At 33.1% G+C, this 23,019-nt stretch overlaps 3 protein-coding genes across 3 annotated transcripts; 1 reads left to right on the top strand and 2 right to left on the bottom strand.

Moving 5' to 3' along the window:
- Positions 1-6,786: 6,786 nt before the first annotated feature.
- On the top strand, positions 6,787-10,018 carry LOC130969244 (aldehyde dehydrogenase family 3 member F1-like). The gene is made up of 10 exons (XM_057894887.1): positions 6,787-7,174; positions 7,474-7,542; positions 7,635-7,731; positions 7,823-8,029; positions 8,112-8,236; positions 8,533-8,637; positions 8,734-8,906; positions 9,009-9,099; positions 9,171-9,320; positions 9,405-10,018. Exons 1-10 carry the CDS (start codon positions 6,986-6,988, stop codon positions 9,690-9,692), a joined length of 1,494 nt encoding a protein of 497 aa, XP_057750870.1. The 5' UTR covers positions 6,787-6,985; the 3' UTR covers positions 9,693-10,018.
- On the bottom strand, positions 9,990-13,633 carry LOC130969245 (polyadenylate-binding protein RBP47B'). Its single transcript, XM_057894888.1, has 7 exons — positions 12,973-13,633; positions 12,607-12,671; positions 12,377-12,507; positions 12,016-12,106; positions 10,654-10,809; positions 10,472-10,554; positions 9,990-10,364 (listed from the first exon to the last, which is right to left on the bottom strand). The coding sequence occupies exons 1-7, from the start codon at positions 13,565-13,567 to the stop codon at positions 10,274-10,276; spliced, it is 1,212 nt and encodes a 403-aa protein (XP_057750871.1). The 5' UTR covers positions 13,568-13,633; the 3' UTR covers positions 9,990-10,273.
- Positions 13,634-15,045: 1,412 nt separating this feature from the next.
- On the bottom strand, positions 15,046-16,797 carry LOC130969324 (extensin-2-like). Its single transcript, XM_057894996.1, has one exon. The coding sequence runs from the start codon at positions 16,745-16,747 to the stop codon at positions 15,239-15,241; it is 1,509 nt and encodes a 502-aa protein (XP_057750979.1). The 5' UTR covers positions 16,748-16,797; the 3' UTR covers positions 15,046-15,238.
- Between the last annotated feature and the right edge of the window lie 6,222 nt (positions 16,798-23,019).

Here is a 23,019-nt window from a genome sequence, read left to right on the forward strand (position 1 = left end):
ATATCTTGTACACTAAATAAATATACAATAATGTTAAGAAAACAAAAAAAGATTTATTTAATTTAATATTTATTAATTATTGTAATAATTAATATATATTAAATAAGACAAATTTTTATTATTTTTGATTAATTTTTTTGGTTATTTAAATATTTATTTATAATATATAACAGTTAATATAAATTCTCTCCACAATGAATTTAAGCCATCTTTTTTTTGCTAATGATGCCATATCAACAATTCTAATGACTTGGCAAAAGATGAAAATCAACCAATCACTATTTAGTAAAATGTTTTAAAAAATTAAAATAAAAAATTCTTATCTATTATTATTCAATTGAAACATCGAGTACTAATTAAATGTAATAAACATACATTAAAAGTGTCATAATAATAATAATTATAAAAAATTTCAGTTACAAATATTTAAATTCTACCACTTATACATATTAAGATTCTTACTACTCTTTATTTCTTAATCTCTCATACTAATTGTCAAAATTTTCTTAAATTTAATATAACATTTTTATATGTTTTTTATTCTCATTCATTTATTTTTTTAATTATTTACAAACAAAAAACTCCAAAAAAAAGACAAAGTGTAGCCATTAATGTAAATAAAAAATATAAAAAAATAAAAGTGTAGTTTTGTATAACTCTAATATAAATAATCTATGTCTTTTCTGAAAATAAATAAATTTAAAATTTATTTATAATATATTCTCTAAAATATTTTTAATATAACATTTATTACTATATAGTATAAATAATCTACCTCTCTGCGCATTGCGCAAGTCTTACTCTAATTTTTAATAAGTATAACTATAACGACTTTATCTTATTAAGCTAGCCAATTCAATGTATATATATATATATATATATATATATATGTGTGTGTGTGTGTTACATTTTCACCTACCAAAAATAAATTAAATTATATAAATAGCAACATATTATTCGTAGGATAATTAAAGTCTCATTTTGGCTGCGGATATAATAAATGGGTGAGTAACACATTTAACATACATATATATTTATATATGGAAGGTGTGATTCTGCAGAAGAGAGAATGCAAGTTTTCATAAACAGTAAACTAATAAAGAGAAAAAGATGAGTAAATTGTGATTGAAGGAAGATGATTATGTTCATTTTGGGTTTTGTCATAAAAAGCTTATTTTGGTTTTGTCATGAATATTCTCTTTTTTTTTTTAAACAAAGGTGATGAATTGAATCATTTGAGGAAAAAGAAGAAAGAAATGGTGCAACAACAAGATCATTAACTTTTTTGACTTTATCTTTTTAAAGCAATATTTAAGGTACAAATATTTATACATGAAAAAATAATGCAGACTGAATTTTCTTTATGATACAATAATCAGCATTATAATACCTCCTGCAACACAAAGTTGAATTAATTTTTTAAGAGTGTGGGTCATATTATTGTGGTTATTATTTTTTTATTTATTTTAAAATAAGCTTCTGAAAAATCTTCTATGTTTATAATAGATGATTTGTGATAATTAAAGGTGTGGGGTTTAAAACCTCACTTCATAACACTTATCAAAATGGCACTGGATGAATTTGAAGAACAGTAAAAAGATCCTCTACTGCTATGCATAGCTGGTACAAGCTCTAATAATTTAATTTGGATTATTAACACATAATTTTTATTATTATTTTTTAAATATCTTCACTCCTAAAATTGGACAAAAAAAGAGATTTTTTTATTATTAAAATAATTTTACATTATTATTCATACCCTGACCTAATGATAAGGCTCACATCCAATAGTACGTAAAGGCTCAATCCACAAGATTGGCCTTCCCCTGCAACTCGGGTTTGACACAGGTTCTGCCACAAAGAAGTCGGGAACGAAGATTAGTTGACAAATAACACTTATTCAAATAAGTAACTACTTTTAAAATCTCTCAACTCACTTCCAGGAGCCAAATCCCAACCTCTCTAAGATAAAGGATGGTTATCTTCCTTAAAAGGTGGAACCACTCCAACGGTGGTTATGGGTTCACCACTATAAATACATTAACAACTCTCAACCTTTGCTGACTTAGGCATCGGAGTGTCTTTGCAGGTACCACCCCCTTTTTCTTCCTTCAAATACAAGTCGGACGAAGGTATACGCGGGATCAAGCCTGAAGGCCTTCTTCTCAAGACGATTGGGCCAATCTCGCGAGTCCAGTCCATCAATCTCCGTTTACCCAACATAACAATTATTATTTTTAAAAATTTAAATTTTTAATACAATCAATTAGTAAGTAAGACTTAAATTTAAATCTGATTTTAAAATAATGTGAAAAATGTGTCTTCCCTTTATCAGAATGATTTATCTGGATAAGATATTTATTATGATTGTTCTTTTTCATTGCAACCAACCATCTTAATTGTACTGGATTCTACAGGCTCAGAAAGGATAGAAGAATTGTCAAAAAAGTTGCCACGATAATACAAGAAAAAGTGATGAAATCAATCAATTGCGTTTATCAAAACAGCAACACTTCCCAGAGGGTCCAAGTGAAAGAATTTGGATGATATTATTCAGTCACAAAATCATGAAGTTCTGGAAACTACACATTGAAATGTGGCACTTCATGATTTGCTTTAATTTTTGGTGTCAATTATGGAATTGACACTATGGCAAGGCGATATATATAGTTGCTTCCAAGGTAGAAAAATAAATAACTTTGTTGAATTACTATGAATAATTAATGTAAAATATGTGGAAATGAAAAATTTATTGGTTGTTTATTAAAAAAAAAAAACAATAATGCATGAAAATTAAAATAAAAAGCTTAAGGAAGGAAAATGAAAAAAAAATGTCCAGCTCAGTTTCAATCTATGTCGTTAGCACAACATCATATTGCTTTGACTTCAAATAATATAATGATTGGTCACATTTTTGGCAGATACTATAGGCTCTACAGAAAGATGTAAAAGGATTCATGTCCACTATCCTAAAAAACATCACGTATATTCACATAAGAATTATTGACCCTTGTTTTAAGTTGCTTCAAAATGCATCCATTATCAATAAAATTAGTATCTAATTTGTAGAAAGGTATAATCAAGGTATGCATATATAACACTATATACAAACTTGAACATGTAATAACTTAACCTCGTTTGAATTTGATGATGCCACATATATACGTACAACTTTGTTGGAGATTAGTAGCTAGCTAAATTATTAGTCACAAAACTCCAAAATTTCAAAGGCTTCTTCATTACACGCTTTCTTAAGCACCTTTTTAATGTTCCATTGGCAAAACTTTAGGCCTTATTGTTCAAGTTGATTACCTCATAAATAAGCAAGCATGACTTTAGTTAGATGAGAGTGGGTCCTACTAACAACAACTTACCATTACAAACCTAGTAATAAAGTAAGAAAAGTGCAACCACCAGAGTTAACGGATTGTCTCTAATATTAGTGGTGGTTATATGTGCATATAGAAGGAACCCGTTTTCTTAGTTTATTATCATATCATGTCAAATGAAATTAGTCATAGAAATGACAGATTAAATTATTCTAAAGTGGGGTGCTTAGTAAAGTAAAAAAATATAGTCTACTTACTCTCAAATTAAAGAATTAATTTTTTATAAAGTGAATAAATTAATATAATAAAAAATAAAACTTAATCACTTTTAAGTTAAGATAGAAAAACTCACATATAATAAAAATTATAAATTCAATAATAATCAACTCTTTATTTTATTATTTTACAATTTTCTGTATTTTAAAATATATATATCTAAAATTTTGTTAAGATAACAGAATTTCCTAGCAATTGAGCCACATACATGATTCGTTAAGTTGTTTTAAAATGGAGAAGTGATTTTTTGTTTTTATAAACTGCGGGGCCTCAAACAAATTTGTTACCCAATAAACTAAATATAAAACTAGACCCAAGACTAAAATAAAGCTAAAGCCCAAACCCAAAGCCGAAGAGTGTAATAGTGAGAGGGTATTATCCAGTAATAAAATATTTGTTAATATTTTTCACTTTGGTTGGTCGAGTGGTTACTCGTCTGCTTAAGCAAGTGTCAGGGTTCGAATCCCGCTTTATATATGCAACAACTTATTGGCCAATGACACACTCTTAAATAGAGCTCGGATTTGCAAAGATTCGCAACGGATTAGTCCTTAACCCGTCAGGTCGAAGGATATCGTGGGAAACTAAAAAAAGTATATTATAAAGCATAAAGTATAGTATAATTTCCTATTGTATCCAAACACTTCTTTCCTCTTATAATCGATCGGTACTATATTTTCATACAGTTGTAGGAACTTCGATCACACAAGCTTGGAACAAGTTCAGACCAAAACAAAGCTGAATGCTGAAACAATACTGATTTACTTTTGAGTTACATGACGACACGTATTTAGAAACTCAACTATCTTCATTCGTTCAAATAATGATATTGTACGGTCTCCAAAATTTGACAAAACATACAACTATGAATAAAGCAAGCTGTGCAACAAACAGACACGGTGAAAATTCTAAAATAAAAATGAAGCAGAGGTATATAAGAAAATTTTGGCACCATTGCCATACTTTAAAATGTAACACAGTATCGCTAATATTGTGCCATATTTGTCATGATATTATGACTTACTCAGGATTGAAATCTTTTATTGGAGTTGATCCTCTCAGAGAATTGCTGATTCCCTTTTGTTTTGTTGAACAAAGAATTATTGACGCTGCCAGTGAAATTGAAAAGGAGAGATCAAAAAGACTCAGAACTTCTATCAAGATTGCCCAATACGTGCAAGCTGAAATCTATCAAGACTATTGAAAGCTCCAAAATGATGGAAAGTGTGCCTGAAATGTGGATGATACTAATTATTTACAGTGATCAGGATGTTTCTGTAATCCTTAGGCATATTCAATCATCAACAAATACATTGTAAAATTTTTTATACATAAAAAATATGTTCTTCAATTACTAATTATTCAATATTTTTCATGCTGAACATGCATTTACTGATGGTTAAGCAAATTAATTGTGACCTTTATACAGTGACTTAGCCAATCACCATCAGCAAGTACAACACAGTAAACATCAGAACTTACAATTCTGACCGCATTAACTGTCTAAGGGAAGTAGGTATGGTATGAGGATTTCATTTACATCTTAAATGCTCTTTATTATGGACAGGTGTGTGATGGGTTTGGTTGGAGTTGAGAGTACTGGTTTATCTAGTGGTACTGAGATTGAAGTACAAAACCAAGGGTTTTAAACTTTTAATTAAGTTAATGCACTTCCCACATTCGAGATAGTTTTCCCAATTCTACACATCTCTTCATTTAAGTTATCCTCTCCCCATTTGCACCTAACCTCTTTATTTCGCACCATCTTATCCATGACTCTGGTTAAAGCCTTTAAAGGCATTTGATGCTCAGTGCACAAACCATTGCAGACATGGCCAATTATTTTCTAGTCAACTATGACATAGTATTACTATTTACGCCATCTTCCATTTTCAGTAACATATAAATTTATTCCTCATCTCTATACTCTATAGTCTATAGCATCCCAAACAAACATGCTGTTTTGTTGCTCATCACTCTTTTCATGTGCGCACTTTACTTAGTTAGGAATTTCTAAAACAAAAAAATGGTAGAAAACACATGCTAAACTTGTGCCTCATCATGCAATTCTGTTGCTCATTCTTTGTTTTAGATCAATAATTATCAACTAACATCATTAAAACAAAGTGAATTCTTTCAATATTAATATTCTCTAGTAACAAAAAATAAGACTGTTCAAAAAAGTTGACTAGACAGTTTCAAGCAGTACTTTGGTAAGTATAACGAGAGGCTACTTTGTGTCAATTCATTAATTCTTCAACATACATAAATAATGTCCAATATACATGCCCATAACTTTAATTTCTACCTTGCTGTAAAATTTATTGTACAACTACTTTTGTACTATTAATCCAGCCTAAGTTACCTAACTACCAAATAGATCACCACGTGTCATGTGCTTATATATATATATAACAATAATAATTAAAAAAAAAGGTAATGCAGTCAATGGCATGTAATGTTATTTTATTACAAGGCCTTAACTTCTATCACACCTTTTCCTGTAAAACATGTGATAATATATGCAGGAGTGTTTAACAAGATAAAATATTTTATGGCTAACAAATGAACACATAAAAATTTATATTTTAATATAATAAAAAGGACATGTTTCCTTTAATGTGAGACAGTAATGTTACTAAAGGTAGATAGAGGATCTGAAGATGCATTCAAAAGACACATTAATTAGAGAGTTTGCAGATATTATAACTTATAATAAGTGCATTATTAGAAAACAAATTGAATAGCTATTTTTTGTGATCTAATGCTTTATGATTTGGTATACTAACATGCATAATAAGAGATTTTCTGCATGATTGAAATTAAACAATTTTCAATAAGGTATACTATATCCACATGTAGAATCTAATCGTCGGTGTTATACACTCTATGTAGCATTACAGTACAAATCAAATTGGAATTTTCATAGTCATAATAACAAAAATATGACGTGTAACCACTTTAGCGTGCTTCCTAGATAAAATCAAATCCTTTACATCGTAAAATTTTGGCGTGTAGTATATTCCAATAAATAATAATAAATGCAAATGGTTGAGGGAATTGAAAATTAATACTAGCCTCTTAGATTAACCTTTTATTCATGAAAAATAAAATTAATATATTATATTATATTATATAGTATAGTTATATAAATGAGATAACGTGCGTGTTTAATGTTTAATTATAATAATTAGATATAATCCTTGAATCCTTGATTGTCTTCTGGGTTGATGGTTATGAAGGTCTACTCTGACCACCTAGCTACCACACAAGTAGCACAAAGACATGTGTAAATTACCATATAATCTCCACACCACAGTCACCATAACAAATATAAATACTACTAGAGGTGTAAGCAGAGGGATCATCACAAAGAAACAATGGAGACTTTTGAGAAAGAAATGAATGATATGAAGGAGTATTATGGGAGTGGAGAGACAAAGAAAGTGTCATGGAGAGAATCACAACTCAAAGGGTTGCGTCGTTTCCTCATTGAAAAAGAAGAAGATATTTTGAAGGCCTTAATGCTTGACTTAGGAAAGCATCATGTTGAAGCTTTTAGAGATGAGGTTATGCCTTTATTTAATTTGTTTATAATTACACTTGAAAATGGTTTGTTTCTGTTCAAAAAAGTGTGTCATCATATATACTAGTTACCACTTCTAAGTTTAATGAAAATATTTAACATTATTATTATTGCCTTTCTATTAATTTAATCTTTAATCACTATAGTTCCTTCCTAATTTAAGCTTTCTTTTAAATTCATGCATTATGCATGCATTGAGTAGTAATAATAGTAACATTAAAAAAAAAAGAAAACTATTTCTCAGTTCTAGTTGCTAATTAACGAATTGGCCCTTTTAAGCAGATAGGAACTTTGATGAAGTCCTTGAATTTTGCATTGAATAACTTAAAATATTGGATATCAGGCAAAAAGGTGAGATCAGTGCCAATTTTCTTAATTCCTTTTTTTTTTAATTTCAAAGATAAACATTCAAGACTAATGGATTCAAATTTGTTTTTTGATAGGCTAAATTGCCACAAATAGCACTGCTTAGTAGTGCAGAAATTGTTCCTGAACCTCTGGGCCTAGTCCTCATTATTTCATCTTGGAATTTCCCCTTTGGTGAGTCATGCTTTTTGAACCATTTTCCTTATGTTGATCAAGTATTTGTATAGCAAATTAATAGAGGGAGTTACAATTTAATTAATGACAGGTTTATCCTTGGAGCCACTAATAGGAGCAGTAGCAGCTGGAAACACAGTGGTCTTAAAGCCTTCAGAATTGTCACCAGCATGTTCTTCCATACTTGCCCTTGGACTTCCCAATTTCTTGGACAAGAAAGCCATTAAGGTTGTACAAGGTGGACCCCATGAATCTCAGCACCTTCTCCAGCATAAATGGGACAAAATCTTCTTCACAGGTACACTACTACACAAAACACAAATCACTACACTCTTCTTCATATGGTTTTGTGAATGTAAAACAACACTAATACTATATAGGAAGTGCACGTGTGGGGAAGATTGTGATGTCAGCAGCAGCCAAGCATTTGACTCCTGTGACTTTGGAGTTGGGTGGAAAATGTCCTGCAGTTGTTGATTCACTTTCATCTTCTTGGGATTTGGAGGTGACTTCAGATAATCTTTTCATGTTTAGATTATGTCGGATCGAAATAATGGAATCAGTAGTGCTACAATGCTAGTAAATTTTATCATAAGTCCAGAAAAAATTCAAATGCAACAGAATGTTAAAGGCCAAATGCTGGCTACAATTTGTTGAAAAACACTGACTTTTGAGATTTTCTGATAATCGAATAAGATGAGTTTTTGTCACTGTCTTACTGTTCTCAAAATATGTTAAACTCATGAAGAGATTATATTGTTTATGTTGATTAACAAAGTAAGTTTTCCATTGAATCAAAAGGTAACGGTGAAGCGGATTCTAGTGGGAAAATATGGGGCATGTGGTGGTCAAGCATGCATAGCAATTGACTATGTCCTCGTGGAAAATCAATACTATCCAAAACTGGTACATTATTTCTCATTCATTCATGTGTCTTCATATGCTGTCTATATTTGATGGAGTGTGTGATTAGTTAAGTTAGTTGCTCTTGATTTTTTTCAGGTAGAGTTGATGAAACTATGGATCAAGAAAATGTTTGGGGAGAACCCAAAAGACTCCAAGACCATTGCGAGGATAGTTAATAAACAACATTTGTCTAGATTGAAAAATCTTTTGGCTGATCCAGAGATCAAGAAATCTGTGGTTTATGGAGGCTCTATGGACGAAAGAAACTTGTAAGTTTTAACACTATACTTTTTCACTTGTTTGTTAATTACTTGGAGACACATTATTTTTCATCATATCTATATCAAAATGTAATATAAATTTATGTGCAGATTTATTGAGCCAACAATCTTGTTGAATCCCCCACTTGAATCAGCAATCATGACAGAGGAAATTTTTGGCCCATTGCTTCCAATTATTACTGTAAGATTCGGTGAAAATCATGCTATATATAGAATTGACGTTTTTCTTAATGTTGCCTTCAATAATTTCAGGTGGACAAAATTGAAGACAGTATCAAATTCATAAGCTCTAGGCCTAAGCCTCTTGCACTCTATGTCTTTTCCAAAGATAAGACACTGCAGAATAGAATGATATCTGAAACATCTTCTGGCAGTTTAACTTTCAATGATGCAATTCTACAAGTATTTTTCTATCTACTCTTGATCTTTAATTTTCACATGCTTCAAAAATGTTATATATGAACATTGATTTAGAATAATGTGCAGTATGCAGCGGATTCTCTACCATTTGGTGGAGTTGGAGAAAGTGGATTTGGAATGTACCATGGGAAGTTCTCTTTTGACACATTCAGCAGCCAAAAGGCAGTAGTTAGAAGAAGCTTCCTCACTGATTTCTGGTATAGGTATCCACCATGGACATTGAACAAGTTTCAGCTTCTTGAGGTCTCTTACAACTATGATTATCTGGGGTTGCTCCTTGTCTTGCTTGGCCTAAAGACACCATCAAAACGCAGATCATATTTCGCTAACCCTGATTACTTTCACCATCGCTAGTATTATTATTTATTTATTTAAGTGTTTATAGCTTCCTTTCTTTTTCTGATTAAGTGATTATGTGGTTGCTGGACTGGAGAATTATGAGTTGCAATATCATCAGCCAGATATTTATAAATAAAATAAATTGTAACAAATCAAATCAGAGCATAAATGTCCGACGGCAAAACATAGATGTCTTTGTTGTGATACATGAAGTGTAGTTAGTTGCAGACTCCTATCAACGGAGTTAATGAGAATTAGGGCTATATTCTTGTCAGATTAATTCAATGATTAGTTATAGATAACAATGCTGAATCAACAAAAAGCAATATAGTGTAATAAAAACAAAAAACAGTAGTCATATTCAATGATGTATTATAGAACAAAATTACACTAGTTGCATTATGATGAAACAGAATATTCTAAGTTCTACACCTCATCAATCTAACTATTTCATGCTCTTCTCACTCAACTAATGATAAATATAAAACTGCTATAGTGAATTCTAGAACTACTAATTTTACAAAAACTGAAAGTAAAATGCATGTTCGGATTATCCGCTTGTTTGACATTTACATGTTCAATAACACAAATACATGCTAAGCTTGTTGTACGAATGGCGAGGTTTTTTGCCACAGATGACGTCCTAAAATGGCACTTCCATGTACTGAGAGATATGCAGCATTTAACCTGTCAAAACAATTAAAAAATCCATCATAATTATTCATATATATAATACACTATCAACCAAAAATGTTTATGGTTTTAGCTTTTAAATGGGAATAAGAATAGCTTACTTATCTACATCAGGCATTGCAAGAGGATCATACAACTCCTCTGAAGGAACAGACATAACTGACATGTCTTGAGCCCCTTCAACCTGAAAATAAAGACGAGCAATTCATTTGCATGAGTAGTGTGATGAAAAATCGTTTTCTGCCACAAGAGCCAGTATGTATACTAAATTTTAGGTACTAACCTGTTGGGGGTATTGCGCATAACCAGCATATGCACCATATGCATACAATGAAGGATCTTGAGTAGCTCCATAAGCATAGGCTTCATAACCCTGGCCGTACCCATAGTAGGCACTCCATTGATTTGGATCCATCTGTTGCCCCCAGCTACCAGGATCCTGGAATGGTTTCAATAAAAAAAATTGTTAGTGCTAATATAATTCTGCACCAAAAAACAAGAAATGTGAACCCTACATACCAGCAATTCAATGAGAACAAACTCATTCGTACGTGTGAATCTAGAATTCTAACGACGTTTATGTTATAAAGGAGAAACACAGGAAAGTCCTGAATGCTGAGAATTAAACATCAAAAGGAATGAATCTTATATTATTGTAGCATGGTAGTACATTTGCTACTGGCCATCCTCATCATTGGAGAATTAATAAATCAATATCTTTCAACAAATATAACTTATTGAATTTTCACATGCGGGAAAAAGGGGAAATACATGTAATAAAACACACCTACTTCACTGTTTTTTCACAAAACTAAGTTCTCATTTATACCGTGTCACAATAAAATTTATCTACTCAGTATTGACGAATGTTTTCATTTATCATCCGGAATGAAAGGGTGGGGGTGGGAAAGTTGTACCACTCCAAGGTTATGATAAGCCAGAAAATGCAGCAAGGGATCATAAAAAGCTAATTAAAATCTTGCAACAAAAATTGAGCCTAAAACCTTTCTACTGACCATTTAAAGCCTTAAGGATTTAATGTAAATAAGTAACTATGATTTGGTAGTGAACTTTGTTTTCTTGTTACTCTTATGCTACTTAGCTCGGGCTATATGTTACATAATCAGTCCCAAGCCCGGACGGGGAAGGTTGTGTTAGGGTTGCAATATCCCGTGTATAACCTTGTCGCATCCCTATGCATGGCCACGACACAATGACATCTTTGGATCCATGTGTGTTAGGCCCGAGACAGCCCATGAAAAACTTTGACCGGTCGCAATGCATAGACACGATGCAATGATGTCTTTGGATCCATGTAGCCAACCCCATCTATTGGGAAAAAGGCTTTGTTTAGGTTCAGGTTAAGGTTACTCTTTGCTACTTGTTGGAATGGCTTGTAAATTTGTGATGATCATAGTATCAAGTAGTTGAGCCTAAACTTATATTCAAAACATGCACTTCCTACCGAATCACTAAACATGGCAACACATAATCCTAAAATTATCCTAGAACCAAGATGTTTTGATACACAATGTAGCAGCTCCTAAAATTAAAATGCATGACATACTACAAGACTACACACATGCACAGGTCACAGCATGACAAACTAAAATTCACTTGGTCAAAAAGTTAAAGGTAAAATCACCTGTCTAGTTGTACTAGCCCAAGAAAGTTGAACCACTTGTTGACCTACCACCTTCCCCTGCATCTTCTGAATGGCTTCTTCAGCAGAAGCTCTACATACACAAGTGGTCAGAGAGTTTAAAAGACCGCATAACAGGAGAAAGAAAAAAGAAATAGGAAAAACACCCTAAAAGAGGGATTGTTTAAAGACCTCACAAGATGCAGTGTAACATCAGGCCACATGAAACTTACTGCCTTGGAAAGCGGAGGGTAGATACAAACAATCAAAATAATATCATTACCTCTTTAGTTTCAAAATACTAGAGTGTAATCACATAAAATATTCAAATGTTAGAAAAGACTAAGGGAAAGGAAAGGAAAACCTAGTCCCAAATTGAACAAAACCAAATCCTTTGCCAGCATGAACTTTGATAGACACAATATCCCCAAATTGCATAAAGGCTTGCTTCAGCTCCTCCTCCGTGACATTAAGATCCAAATTACCAACATAAACCTTGCAAAACACAGCAATGTTAGACAATATTACAAATTAAAAAACAAAATAAAATAAAATGAAAACCATAAAAATTGCATCTATATGATCATTACTCACCGTGGTATTATTCATATCATATTCCGGCGGAACTGGAGCAGTATACGCTGGGACTGGATACATTGCTGCCACAAACATCCATTGACATATAAGTCTCTCTTTCACGTTATGCTCAGATGAAATAGCACAATAGTAAAAGCAAACATACACAAACTAGTCTAATTGACAGAACAAACCTCATAACACAGACCAGTCTAATCAACATTTAAGTTATGTATGCATTGAAACAACACATTGCCTTCCCTAACTGGATTTCAATTATATTAACAATAACTACTACTTAACCCTGCGTTTAACATAGAATAAAAAATAAAGTTGAACAAATTCAATAAGTGAATTTGAGTTGAGTTATCTAACAACATTTACCTTTAGCTGGAGCATACTGCTGCTGAAAGGCGGTGGTTTTCTTGGGTGTAGCAGCGCTAATACGCATGGGCCGGGTGGAGCAATAAACTCCATTCATCTCCGACATGGCGCGGTTCCTCTCGTTCTCATCGGCGAATTTAACGAAACCATAGCCCTTGGATCGACCAGTGTTAGGGTCCGTAACGACCTTGGCGCCTCTAACGGAAGGGTAATTGGCGCGAAAAGTCTCCTGGAGGAGGTAATCAGTGACGTCAGGGGCGAGGTCGCCGACGAAGATGGAGTGGTCGGGGCCGGCGTCGGGCCTGCGGTCGCCGACGCCGAAGGAGGCCCAATTGAGGCGGAAGTTGTGGTCGGTGCCGGGCATGGGAGTGCCGTTGTAGGAGTGGAGAACGCGCTCGGCGGCGGCGTGGGAGAGGAACTCAACAAAGCCGTAGCCTTCGGGGTGGCCGGTGAGCTTGTTGCGGATGATCTTAATGGAAACAACTTCGCCAGTGTGTGCGAAGCACTGAGTGAGGTATGATTCGTCGACCCAGTACTGAAGGTCTCCAATCCATAGCGTTCGCACTTCCTCCAGAGTCGTTGGTACCCCTGCCATACTCAACTGCCCTCAATCTCACTCACGTTCTAGCGGCGCCACCCCTAACCCTTTCTTTCTTTTCTTTTCTTTTCTTTCTTTTCTTTCTTTCTTTTTTTGGGCCTAAACTTATAATGTATTTAAAGCAGACAACGAACAAAAAATATATAAACTTAGGCCCAAAACAATTCACGATAAAAAAAAAATCAGCTCTATGTAGATTTATGATCTGAATCCTCTAAAATTTGAATTTCACTTTAGAGAATAAAGTGTGATTTTTTACTATTAATTTTATAGGTAAAACCAAAAATAAATATAAAAAAAGATTATTTAAGAGTAAAAGATCCTACTTTACTCTCTAAAATAAAATTTAAACTTTAAATGATTCAAATCCGTAAGTTTAGATATACTTATTATTAAGAGCAAATATCTTTACGTGATCTTTCACAATTCAAAAGTCTTTAATCAATTCTTAACTATTTAATTAATTAATCTAATTGATTCATCATTATTCAAATAATTAAACTAAACAGTCTCTATAAAGAATGACCAACTGATGTGTCAAAAATCGTTTAGATTAATTATTTAAATTGTTAGAAATCGGATTAAAATTTTTAAATTATAAAAAATTATTTTGTTTTTCAGATAAATAATTTTAGACCAATTATTTTGTCTTTTTGCATATATAATTTTAATATTATGTCATAAAATTATTTTTTTTTTAAAATTTAAGTGATAAAAAAATAATATAAATAATTATATCTCTAATTATTCATTTTAAAATGTGTACACATCGATAAAGAATAATATTAATATCATTTCTCTGGAATTAAACGAGACCTATTGGATAACCATAACTCAACTGTTAACTTTTTAAGTTGTTTTATATATATGTTGGAGGCCCCTTTTATTTCTCAGTTAATAATTTTACTGAAACATCAATTATAAATATAGATGGATAAAAAAGTGGAATATTTAACTTGAAATGCCTCCTTTACGTAAGGTGTTTGCGAGCTAATTATTAGTTAATTTCGCAGAATTTTCTGGATTTATTATATATTTAAAAACAGTATTTGTAATATGATTATCAGATAAAGCTTTTTCAGAAAGTAAATATTTGATCATTAATAGGTAAAAAAATTATTATCCTGTAGTGCAGATATTATTTATATTAAACAGTACGTTATACTTTTTTATTTTTTTTTCAAATTAATGTTTGCCATGATAGCGCGCGTAAGTGTCTTCAACGTTCATTTTATTTTCTCTTTCGAAGCGTGCGTCAGCCAAACTAGAAGGATCCAGCTTTTGCTGCTTGCATTGTTTGTAAAAATATTAAGTGAAATAAATTTGCATTTTTTTAAAATTTATCCTTAGGTTATTATCATCATAATGTTGTTATCAAACTAAACTTTGGTTTCACAAGTTCGTGAATTTCACTGATGAGATCTTATCATCATATGCAAATAATGAAATAGAATTCTAACCACACTGCGTTAGGATTTCATGAAAATATGATAATCAATTGAAAAATAAAGATACATTCATATATAATAATGACTAGGTTTCTACTTGCCTTATATGGCGTAGAACCTTTTATTAATGACCGCTTAAAATAAATACGTAGAGAAACCATAATAATGTTGAACATAATATTATTGAAAGAATTCAAATTAAAGCACTTTTCATGCAAGCTTAATACTTGGGAGGCGGAGGTGAAGTGTAGAGATAGGCTTGCTTTGGTGGAGGTGGTGAAGATTTGTAAATGTAAGGAGGAGGAGGTGAAGGTGAAGGTGGTGGTGGAGACTTGTAGATATATGGTGGAGGAGGTGATGGAGAAGGTGGAGGTGGTGACTTGTAAACATATGGCGGTGGAGGTGAAGGAGATGGTGGCGGTGGAGACTTATAGACATAGGGTGGAGGCGGTGAAGGAGATGGTGGGGGAGGAGACTTGTAAACATATGGTGGAGGTGGTGATGGAGATGGTGGTGGAGGCGACTTGTACACATAAGGAGGAGGTGGTGATGGAGATGGTGGTGGAGGAGACTTGTACACGTATGGAGGTGGTGGCGAAGGCGATGGTGGAGGAGGGGACTTGTAAACATATGGTGGAGGTGGTGAAGGTGATGGTGGGGGTGGAGACTTATAGAGATAGGGAGGAGGTGGAGAGGGAGAAGGAGGAGGAGGAGACTTGTATACATATGGAGGAGGTGGTGATGGAGATGGAGGTGGTGGTGACTTATAAATATATGGAGGAGGTGGTGATGGAGAAGGAGGAGGAGGAGACTTGTACATATATGGTGGTGGTGGTGATGGGGATGGAGGTGGTGGAGACTTATAGAGATAGGGAGGAGGTGGAGAGGGAGAAGGAGGAGGAGGAGACTTGTAGACATATGGAGGAGGTGGTGATGGAGATGGTGGTGGTGGAGACTTGTAAACATATGGTGGAGGTGGTGATGGAGAAGGAGGAGGAGGAGACTTGTACATATATGGTGGTGGTGGTGATGGGGATGGAGGTGGTGGTGACTTATAGATATAGGGAGGTGGTGGTGATGGCGATGGTGGAGGAGGAGACTTATAGATATATGGAGGTGGTGGTGAAGGTGATGGTGGAGGAGGAGATTTGTAAACATATGGTGGTGGTGGTGATGGGGATGGAGGTGGTGGCGACTTATAGACATAGGGAGGTGGTGGTGATGGTGATGGTGGGGGTGGAGATTTATAGACATATGGAGGTGGTGGTGATGGGGATGGAGGTGGTGGTGACTTGTAAATATATGGAGGAGGTGGAGATGGAGAAGGTGGAGGTGGTGACTTATAGACATATGGGGAAGGTGGTGATGGAGATGGAGGTGGTGGTGACTTATAGATATATGGAGGTGGTGGTGACGGAGAAGGTGGGGGTGGTGATTTATAGACGTATGGAGGTGGTGGAGAAGGAGAAGGTGGAGGAGGAGACTTGTAATAATAGGGAGGAGGTGGCGAGGGAGAAGGTGGTGGTGGAGACTTGTAAACGTATGGGGATGGAGGAGGAGGAGACTTGTACCGATAAGGTGGGTGAGGTTTATGTGCGGGTGGCGCCGCCTGTGAAGCTGGGTGGTAGGGAGAGTTGCCTCCATAATAAGGAGTGTCATCATGAGCAGCAACATTGATAGCAATTAAGCAAAATGCTAATGCATAAATCCATCTCATTGAGGTTCCCATACTAACTCGTGTTAAGTGTTAAACCCTATTTAGTCCTCCTCCCCTTACTACAACACACTATATTTCTTGCTTGGCATAGTGAGGATTGTAACCCTTTATATACTGCAACCATCCAATACCTTGACTTACAACAATTATTTGTTAAATACATTAACAGACTGGCTTCTCATTACTTTTCTTTCTTAATTTATTTCAACTTGATGTGGCTTCCATAAAACAAAGTTCACATCTTCCATAACAAAGTCAAAGTTATTAGAGAGGGTTGGTGATGGCATACGCACGGCTGAAGAACGAGTTTTTCAGATTACAACCGCGTAAGGGCAGACAACTCTGATTATTTCCTTTCTTTTATATTTGTTCTATATGCATTCTTTTTATTAATTCTGCGTGTTTAATCATACTTAAAGCACCGGATCATATGGAGGAGTAAACATTTAATTTCTCAAATTAATTAGTAGCATTAGCATATGTATCAAGATTCAAGAGTGTTATTATTTCTGGTAATGCTAGGTAGACAAAAAAATAGTTAGAACTTACCTTATTTAGCATTAATTAATTATCGCAACAATTAATAAATGCTAAATAAGATAAGTTATGACTGTTTTTGGCTAATTTTCTTTGTTACTAAACATTTCCGATTATTTCTCTTCGGGCACCCCAAACTCCAAACTGTGAAACAGCTTATTATCAAAGTCAATGACTAACCTACTCTAATATGTCTTTTTAATTTCTTTATACTTTGATTTATTTGTTCTTTGATCCACATTTAGCAATATATATTTCTGGATTATAAAAACGCGTTATTAGTGTTATATATTTGCTTTTGTGCTCACATTTTTGTCGGTGAATAATGTTTAAATTGCCTCAAAAAAATAATCAAACATCCTTGTCAAGGTGCTAACTAACAAAATATAAACCATGATGACATATGGTAGAAAACTATCATTGTGTGTAATTAACTTGAGTATGATTACTTTTTACTCCAATATATATATATATATATATATATATATATGCAAAAGACAAAAACAAAAAATATTAAAATCATCAAAATTTATTATTTTTTATTATCACTTAGGTATCAATTTAATTTTTTTATTTTAGTAATCTAATAAAATATTTTTAAATATTGCTTACCAAATAATAACGAAAGATAATAAATTCTAATACCTATATAACATTTTTCAAACAAAAAATGTAAGCGGACTGTGTGGTACGGCCTAATTGAGTCTAATTTGGGAGGGATTAGTGGTCTATATATATCTATAAAAATTTCAAAACAAAGTGATTGTATGTGTTAAATACTAGTCATAGTTTAATATATAAATTAAAATTCAATTCTGCTGATAGATACACACTAAAATTATTATTAAAAATAAGTTAAATTATATATGTATACATAATAATTAATTTTGATGACTAATTTTAATATATAAATAGTATTTTTTATTAAAATCTAATTGACATTATTATAGTAGAATTATAAAAAGACAATAACATATATGTGTTTTTACTTCAATTTTATTTTTCGTTCATTTGATTGGTCTCTCTAATTACTAATGTTCTGACAGTATTTTATTAATTTACCCACTTAATTAGGGAAAATCAACTCTTTTTGTGCAACAAAAAATTAAAAAAAAAATTGAAACAATAAAAGATAAGAAAGAGAGAAAAAAAGAAACGAAAAAGAACAAAATTAATCGAATGTTGATTGGAAAAAAACTGATTCTGAATTATTTTCCCCTTAATCTATACTTAGTCAATATTCCCGTTGTAATTTCTTATATTCTTCACTTCCTAGTACATTTATTTTCTGATATTCTTCCTATTTTATTAGTTCATTGGACATTCTACAAAATAGGACTTTGTTTTCAGTACTAGTTACTTAATGAAATTAATATACACTTTATCATATGTAACATTTGATAATAATTAAAATTTAAAAACTGTTCAACATTCTTATATATGGTGGGCATAGTTTTTTAAGTTATATGCTTAATGTAGAAAAAATATATTCAGGTTGGTCGTTGAAGATATATTCGTCTCAACTTACTCTTTAAAGTTTCAATTACTTTAATTTAATTCTTAAAATTTTTAATTGATTCTGTGATAAAAATTGCTACAGAAACTAACTGTAATTAAAATTTAAAAAATTTAAAGACTAAATTAAAAATTTGAAATAATTAAAACTTCAAGAACTAAATTTTTTATTTACAACAAATATGTATATATACACAATAGTTAATTTTTACGGTACACCTACTAATTTTTTAAAAAGTAAAACATCCTTAGCAAAAAAAATATTTATATCCATTTTCAACTCTTCCACAATTTATTAATGACTTAATTAGATGCAGCCCTAGAGCCTTTTGTTAAATCCTCTCATTATAATAGTAGTAATTAGAGATAAACAATATAGTTGACTAGCAGCGCAAGTTTTGCAACTGTGGAGGTCTTGGGGTTTGACATGCTAACGTCCCCTTTCTCATTGGCCAACAGAGAATATAATTAATTAATTATTGTATTTTACTATTTTGTAGTGTTGTTTACTTTTATATCATGTTAGGGTCTATATATTTTATTTTGGAATTTCATGATAATGATAATATAGTTTTATGTTTCAGATTATCATGGAGGCACGAACCGAAAGGAACCTCTATCTATATCCTTTGATATGTATGCCATGTTCATGCATGTATACTTCATTATTAACACTTGATGACATAACATTAAACTAATAACTAATAATAATTATAATTTCCTTGCAAGAATCTTTGGCATGAAAATATATATTTACCATTTATTGTTATTATTATTGTTTTATATTTATCATTTATTGTTATTATTATTATTTTTTATTAAATATAAAAAAATTCGAATCTGCAACCTCTTAAATGAGGATAAAAATATTATGTCATTTAAACTATAACTTATTGGCTATTATTATTGATTGCGAGATCATTTTTATTATAAATAATGTTACATATCTAAATATTTTTGTTAATTAAATTTAACTAAATTAGTTTAACATAACAAAAATTAATTATAACTAATATTATTTCAAATTTTATTATTTAATTTAATTAAATTTAATTCATATAAAAACTTAAATATGTAATATTATTCTTTTATTATACGGTCATCCTGACAAAATTATTTTGTTAATTTATGCCTCATTAATTAGTATAATCTATAGCTAAAATATAGATCAGACTCGGAGGTGAGGCAAGCAAATTGATATTTGTTGATTCATTTATACCTCAATATGGTATTTGTCAGAGAATTATTAAAATCAATTTAAATAAAATAGTATTATTTATATTTAGATAATATAATATATCTATATATTAATGGTAAGATTTTATGTTTTTATTATTTTGATTATTTTAGTGATTATTATATATATTTTTTGTACATTATATTTTTAATACAATTTAATAATATACAATTTTTTTTAATTTAGTTTTTTATTTTTAATATAATATCAGAACATAAGTTTTTTTTATAAAAATTCTCTAACATTGTAGTATTATTGTAGTATATATATGGTAAAAAGATTAAAAAGAAAACTATTTTACTGTAATAAAGTGAAAAAGACTGCTAAAAAGTTAGTAGGTTTGTGATTTATTTATAATAATTAATTAATTATTATTAATATTTTTAATAATGTAAAATTATATTTAATAATATAAAATTATTTTTTTTGTTAATTAAATATTAGGCAAATTTTAATAAAAATACGGTTCCTAAAATTTGTCTAAGGTGAGTACCGAACACAAATAAGCTAAGGGTTGGTGAGTTTACGCGGGAATGATAATTATTTAATTAATGTTTGATAATATTAACAAAATAGGCGCGTTTTAGCTAACAACTGGATGATCATTTCTTGCACTCTGACATGATATACATAAAGATGCAACATGTCAACAGATTATATTCTTCAAATATTAGTCGACTTGTTTGTACGTAATAATAATAATAATAATAATTGATATGACCAGTAAAAATCAGTTACACGTTATAGCTCGGCTACACATCAGCCCCAATCATAACCGACGATTTCATCATGAATGACCTTAAATCAATAACGTCGGATTCACCATTTACGCTCTCCCCAGACGTTACATTTGAAGGATAACGGCCAAACTTCTCCTGCTAATATAAAGCAGACAAAAGACCAAAAGAAGGTACGTAACTTTTTCAAGATTAAGAACTATCATCCCTACAATACTAACTTGAGCGTCGGAGTGCCTTTGCAGGTACCCACCCTCGCCGTTCGTTCGTCGCCGACGTATACCTCGGTTCACTCTAGGAGTCTGCCGATCTTACCAGAGGACGAGCTATACCTCGGAATTACCAAGTAAGAACATTTGGCGCCCACCGTGGGGCCAAGCAACTCGAAAAACCATTTGCAAAGGTCCCAAAACACCCTTGAAACACTACCATGGCTGACGTCCCTCCCCCGACCCCATCTGAGCTCCTTCGGATGGTGACCGAACTTCAGCAAGCAAACCAACAAATGGCAGAGGAAAACCGAAGAATGCAGGAACAAATTGCGCAATTGGTTACTAATCGGCTGGAACACAATGATGATCTTCATAATCGAGAGGAAAATCATGAACGTCGGTCAATACCGACTCATGTTTCAGAAACGCCTCAGCAGGAAGAAGAAGAAGCTCAGCATACAGAAAGATCCCAACCAGGCGATGAGGAAGATGAGCGCGACAATTCTGCCGGACCATTCACGGCCGACATTATGAATTTTCAGCTGCCTCGACAGTTCACCCTGCCGAACACTCTGACCCCTTATGATGGATTGGGAGATCCAAAGCAGCACATCAAGAAATTCCGATCTATTATGATCGTTAATGGTGCATCTGACCCTATTTTATGCCGTTGTTTTCCATCTTTTTTAGACGGTCCTGCACTTGACTGGTTTTGTTCTTTGCCTGCAGATTCAATATCGCGTTTTCAAGAGCTGGCAAAGCAGTTCGAAGACCACTTTGCAGCATCCGCAATATACCTACACGATTCTGACTATCTGACAACGATCAAACAAGGACCACAAGAGAGCCTCAAGGATTATATCACTCGTTTTACAAAAGTCGCAATGAGGATCCCCGACCTTCATCCTGAAGTCCATCTCCATGCAATCAAGAGCGGCCTCCGTCCGGGCAAGTTTCAGGAGACGATAGCTGTGAGTAAACCAAAAACCTTGGCCGAATTCCGCGAAAAAGCCAAGGGACAGATAGACGTCGAAGAACTTCGGCAAGCCCGGAAAACAGAAAAGTCAACCGCGGCCAAGGACGAGGATAAGCCCCGCGACAGTAAGAAAGCATTCAAGCCTGTTCCCCGTTATGAGTCGTACACCCAATTCAACACAAAGAGAGATGATATTATTAAAGAAATACTCAACTCCAAATTGATCAAGCCTCCTCGTAAAGCTGGCGCTTATCCGGAGTCTAAGACCGTTGATAAATCCAAATACTGCACCTTTCATCAGAAGCATGGTCACACAACGGATGAATGTGTGATCGCTAAAGATCTCCTAGAGCGCCTCGCAAGACAGGGACACCTGGACAAGTTCATTGCCGGGCGTATGCAGAAGAATACAACCTCGGCTTCCGACCTTGTGACAGCAAGTCCCTCATCAAAAGAAAAAGACAAAACACCAGCCCAACCCAGAGGAATCATAAATTGTATTTCAGGAGGATATGCAGGAGGCGGACATACCAGCTCGGCGCGGAAGAGAACGTATCGGGCCATGTTGGCCGTTACAGATGCCCCTAAAGTACCCCAGCCGGTCCAAGATCTGCCAGAGATGACTTTCGGATCAACCGACTTTAATCATACTGATGCTAATTACGACGATCCTGTAGTGATTTCTATCCAGTTGGGGGATCTAATAGTCCGCAAAGTGCTTCTCGACCCCGAAAGTAGTGCAGACGTCCTATTCTTTACAACCTTCGAAAAGATGAAACTAAGTAACAAAATTTTGCAGCCATATCATGGAGACTTGGTCGGATTTTCCGGGGAACGAGTCCCTGTTTTGGGTTCCGTGTGGTTACAAACCACACTCGGTGAGCAACCATTATTTAAGACACAAGACATTCAATATCTTGTTGTCGACTGTTTTAGCCCTTACAATCTAATATTAGGTAGACCATTTTTGAATAGATTTACAGCAATTGTGTCTACAGTTCATCTGTGTGTTAAGTTCCCTGTGCAGGATAATTTAGTGGCAACAATACATGGTGACCTCCATGAAGCTC

This window comes from Arachis stenosperma, chromosome 3 (genome assembly GCF_014773155.1).
Source record: "Arachis stenosperma cultivar V10309 chromosome 3, arast.V10309.gnm1.PFL2, whole genome shotgun sequence".
Lineage (NCBI taxonomy): Eukaryota > Viridiplantae > Streptophyta > Magnoliopsida > Fabales > Fabaceae > Arachis > Arachis stenosperma.

Excerpts from the sequence above, each read along its gene's own strand:
- LOC130969244 (XM_057894887.1), top strand. The coding sequence starts at position 6,986 with ATGGAGACTTTTGAGAAAGAAATGAATGATATGAAGGAGTATTATGGG. Across the intron at positions 8,638-8,733 it reads ATCAATACTATCCAAAACTG|GTAGAGTTGATGAAACTATG; the intron begins GTACATTATTTC and ends GATTTTTTTCAG. Across the intron at positions 9,100-9,170 it reads CATTGCTTCCAATTATTACT|GTGGACAAAATTGAAGACAG; the intron begins GTAAGATTCGGT and ends CAATAATTTCAG.
- LOC130969245 (XM_057894888.1), bottom strand. The coding sequence starts at position 13,567 with ATGGCAGGGGTACCAACGACTCTGGAGGAAGTGCGAACGCTATGGATT. Across the intron at positions 12,672-12,972 it reads GCAGTATGCTCCAGCTAAAG|CAATGTATCCAGTCCCAGCG; the intron begins GTAAATGTTGTT and ends TGTTTGTGGCAG. Across the intron at positions 12,107-12,376 it reads TTTGTTCAATTTGGGACTAG|AGCTTCTGCTGAAGAAGCCA; the intron begins GTTTTCCTTTCC and ends TTGTGTATGTAG.
- LOC130969324 (XM_057894996.1), bottom strand. The coding sequence starts at position 16,747 with ATGGGAACCTCAATGAGATGGATTTATGCATTAGCATTTTGCTTAATT.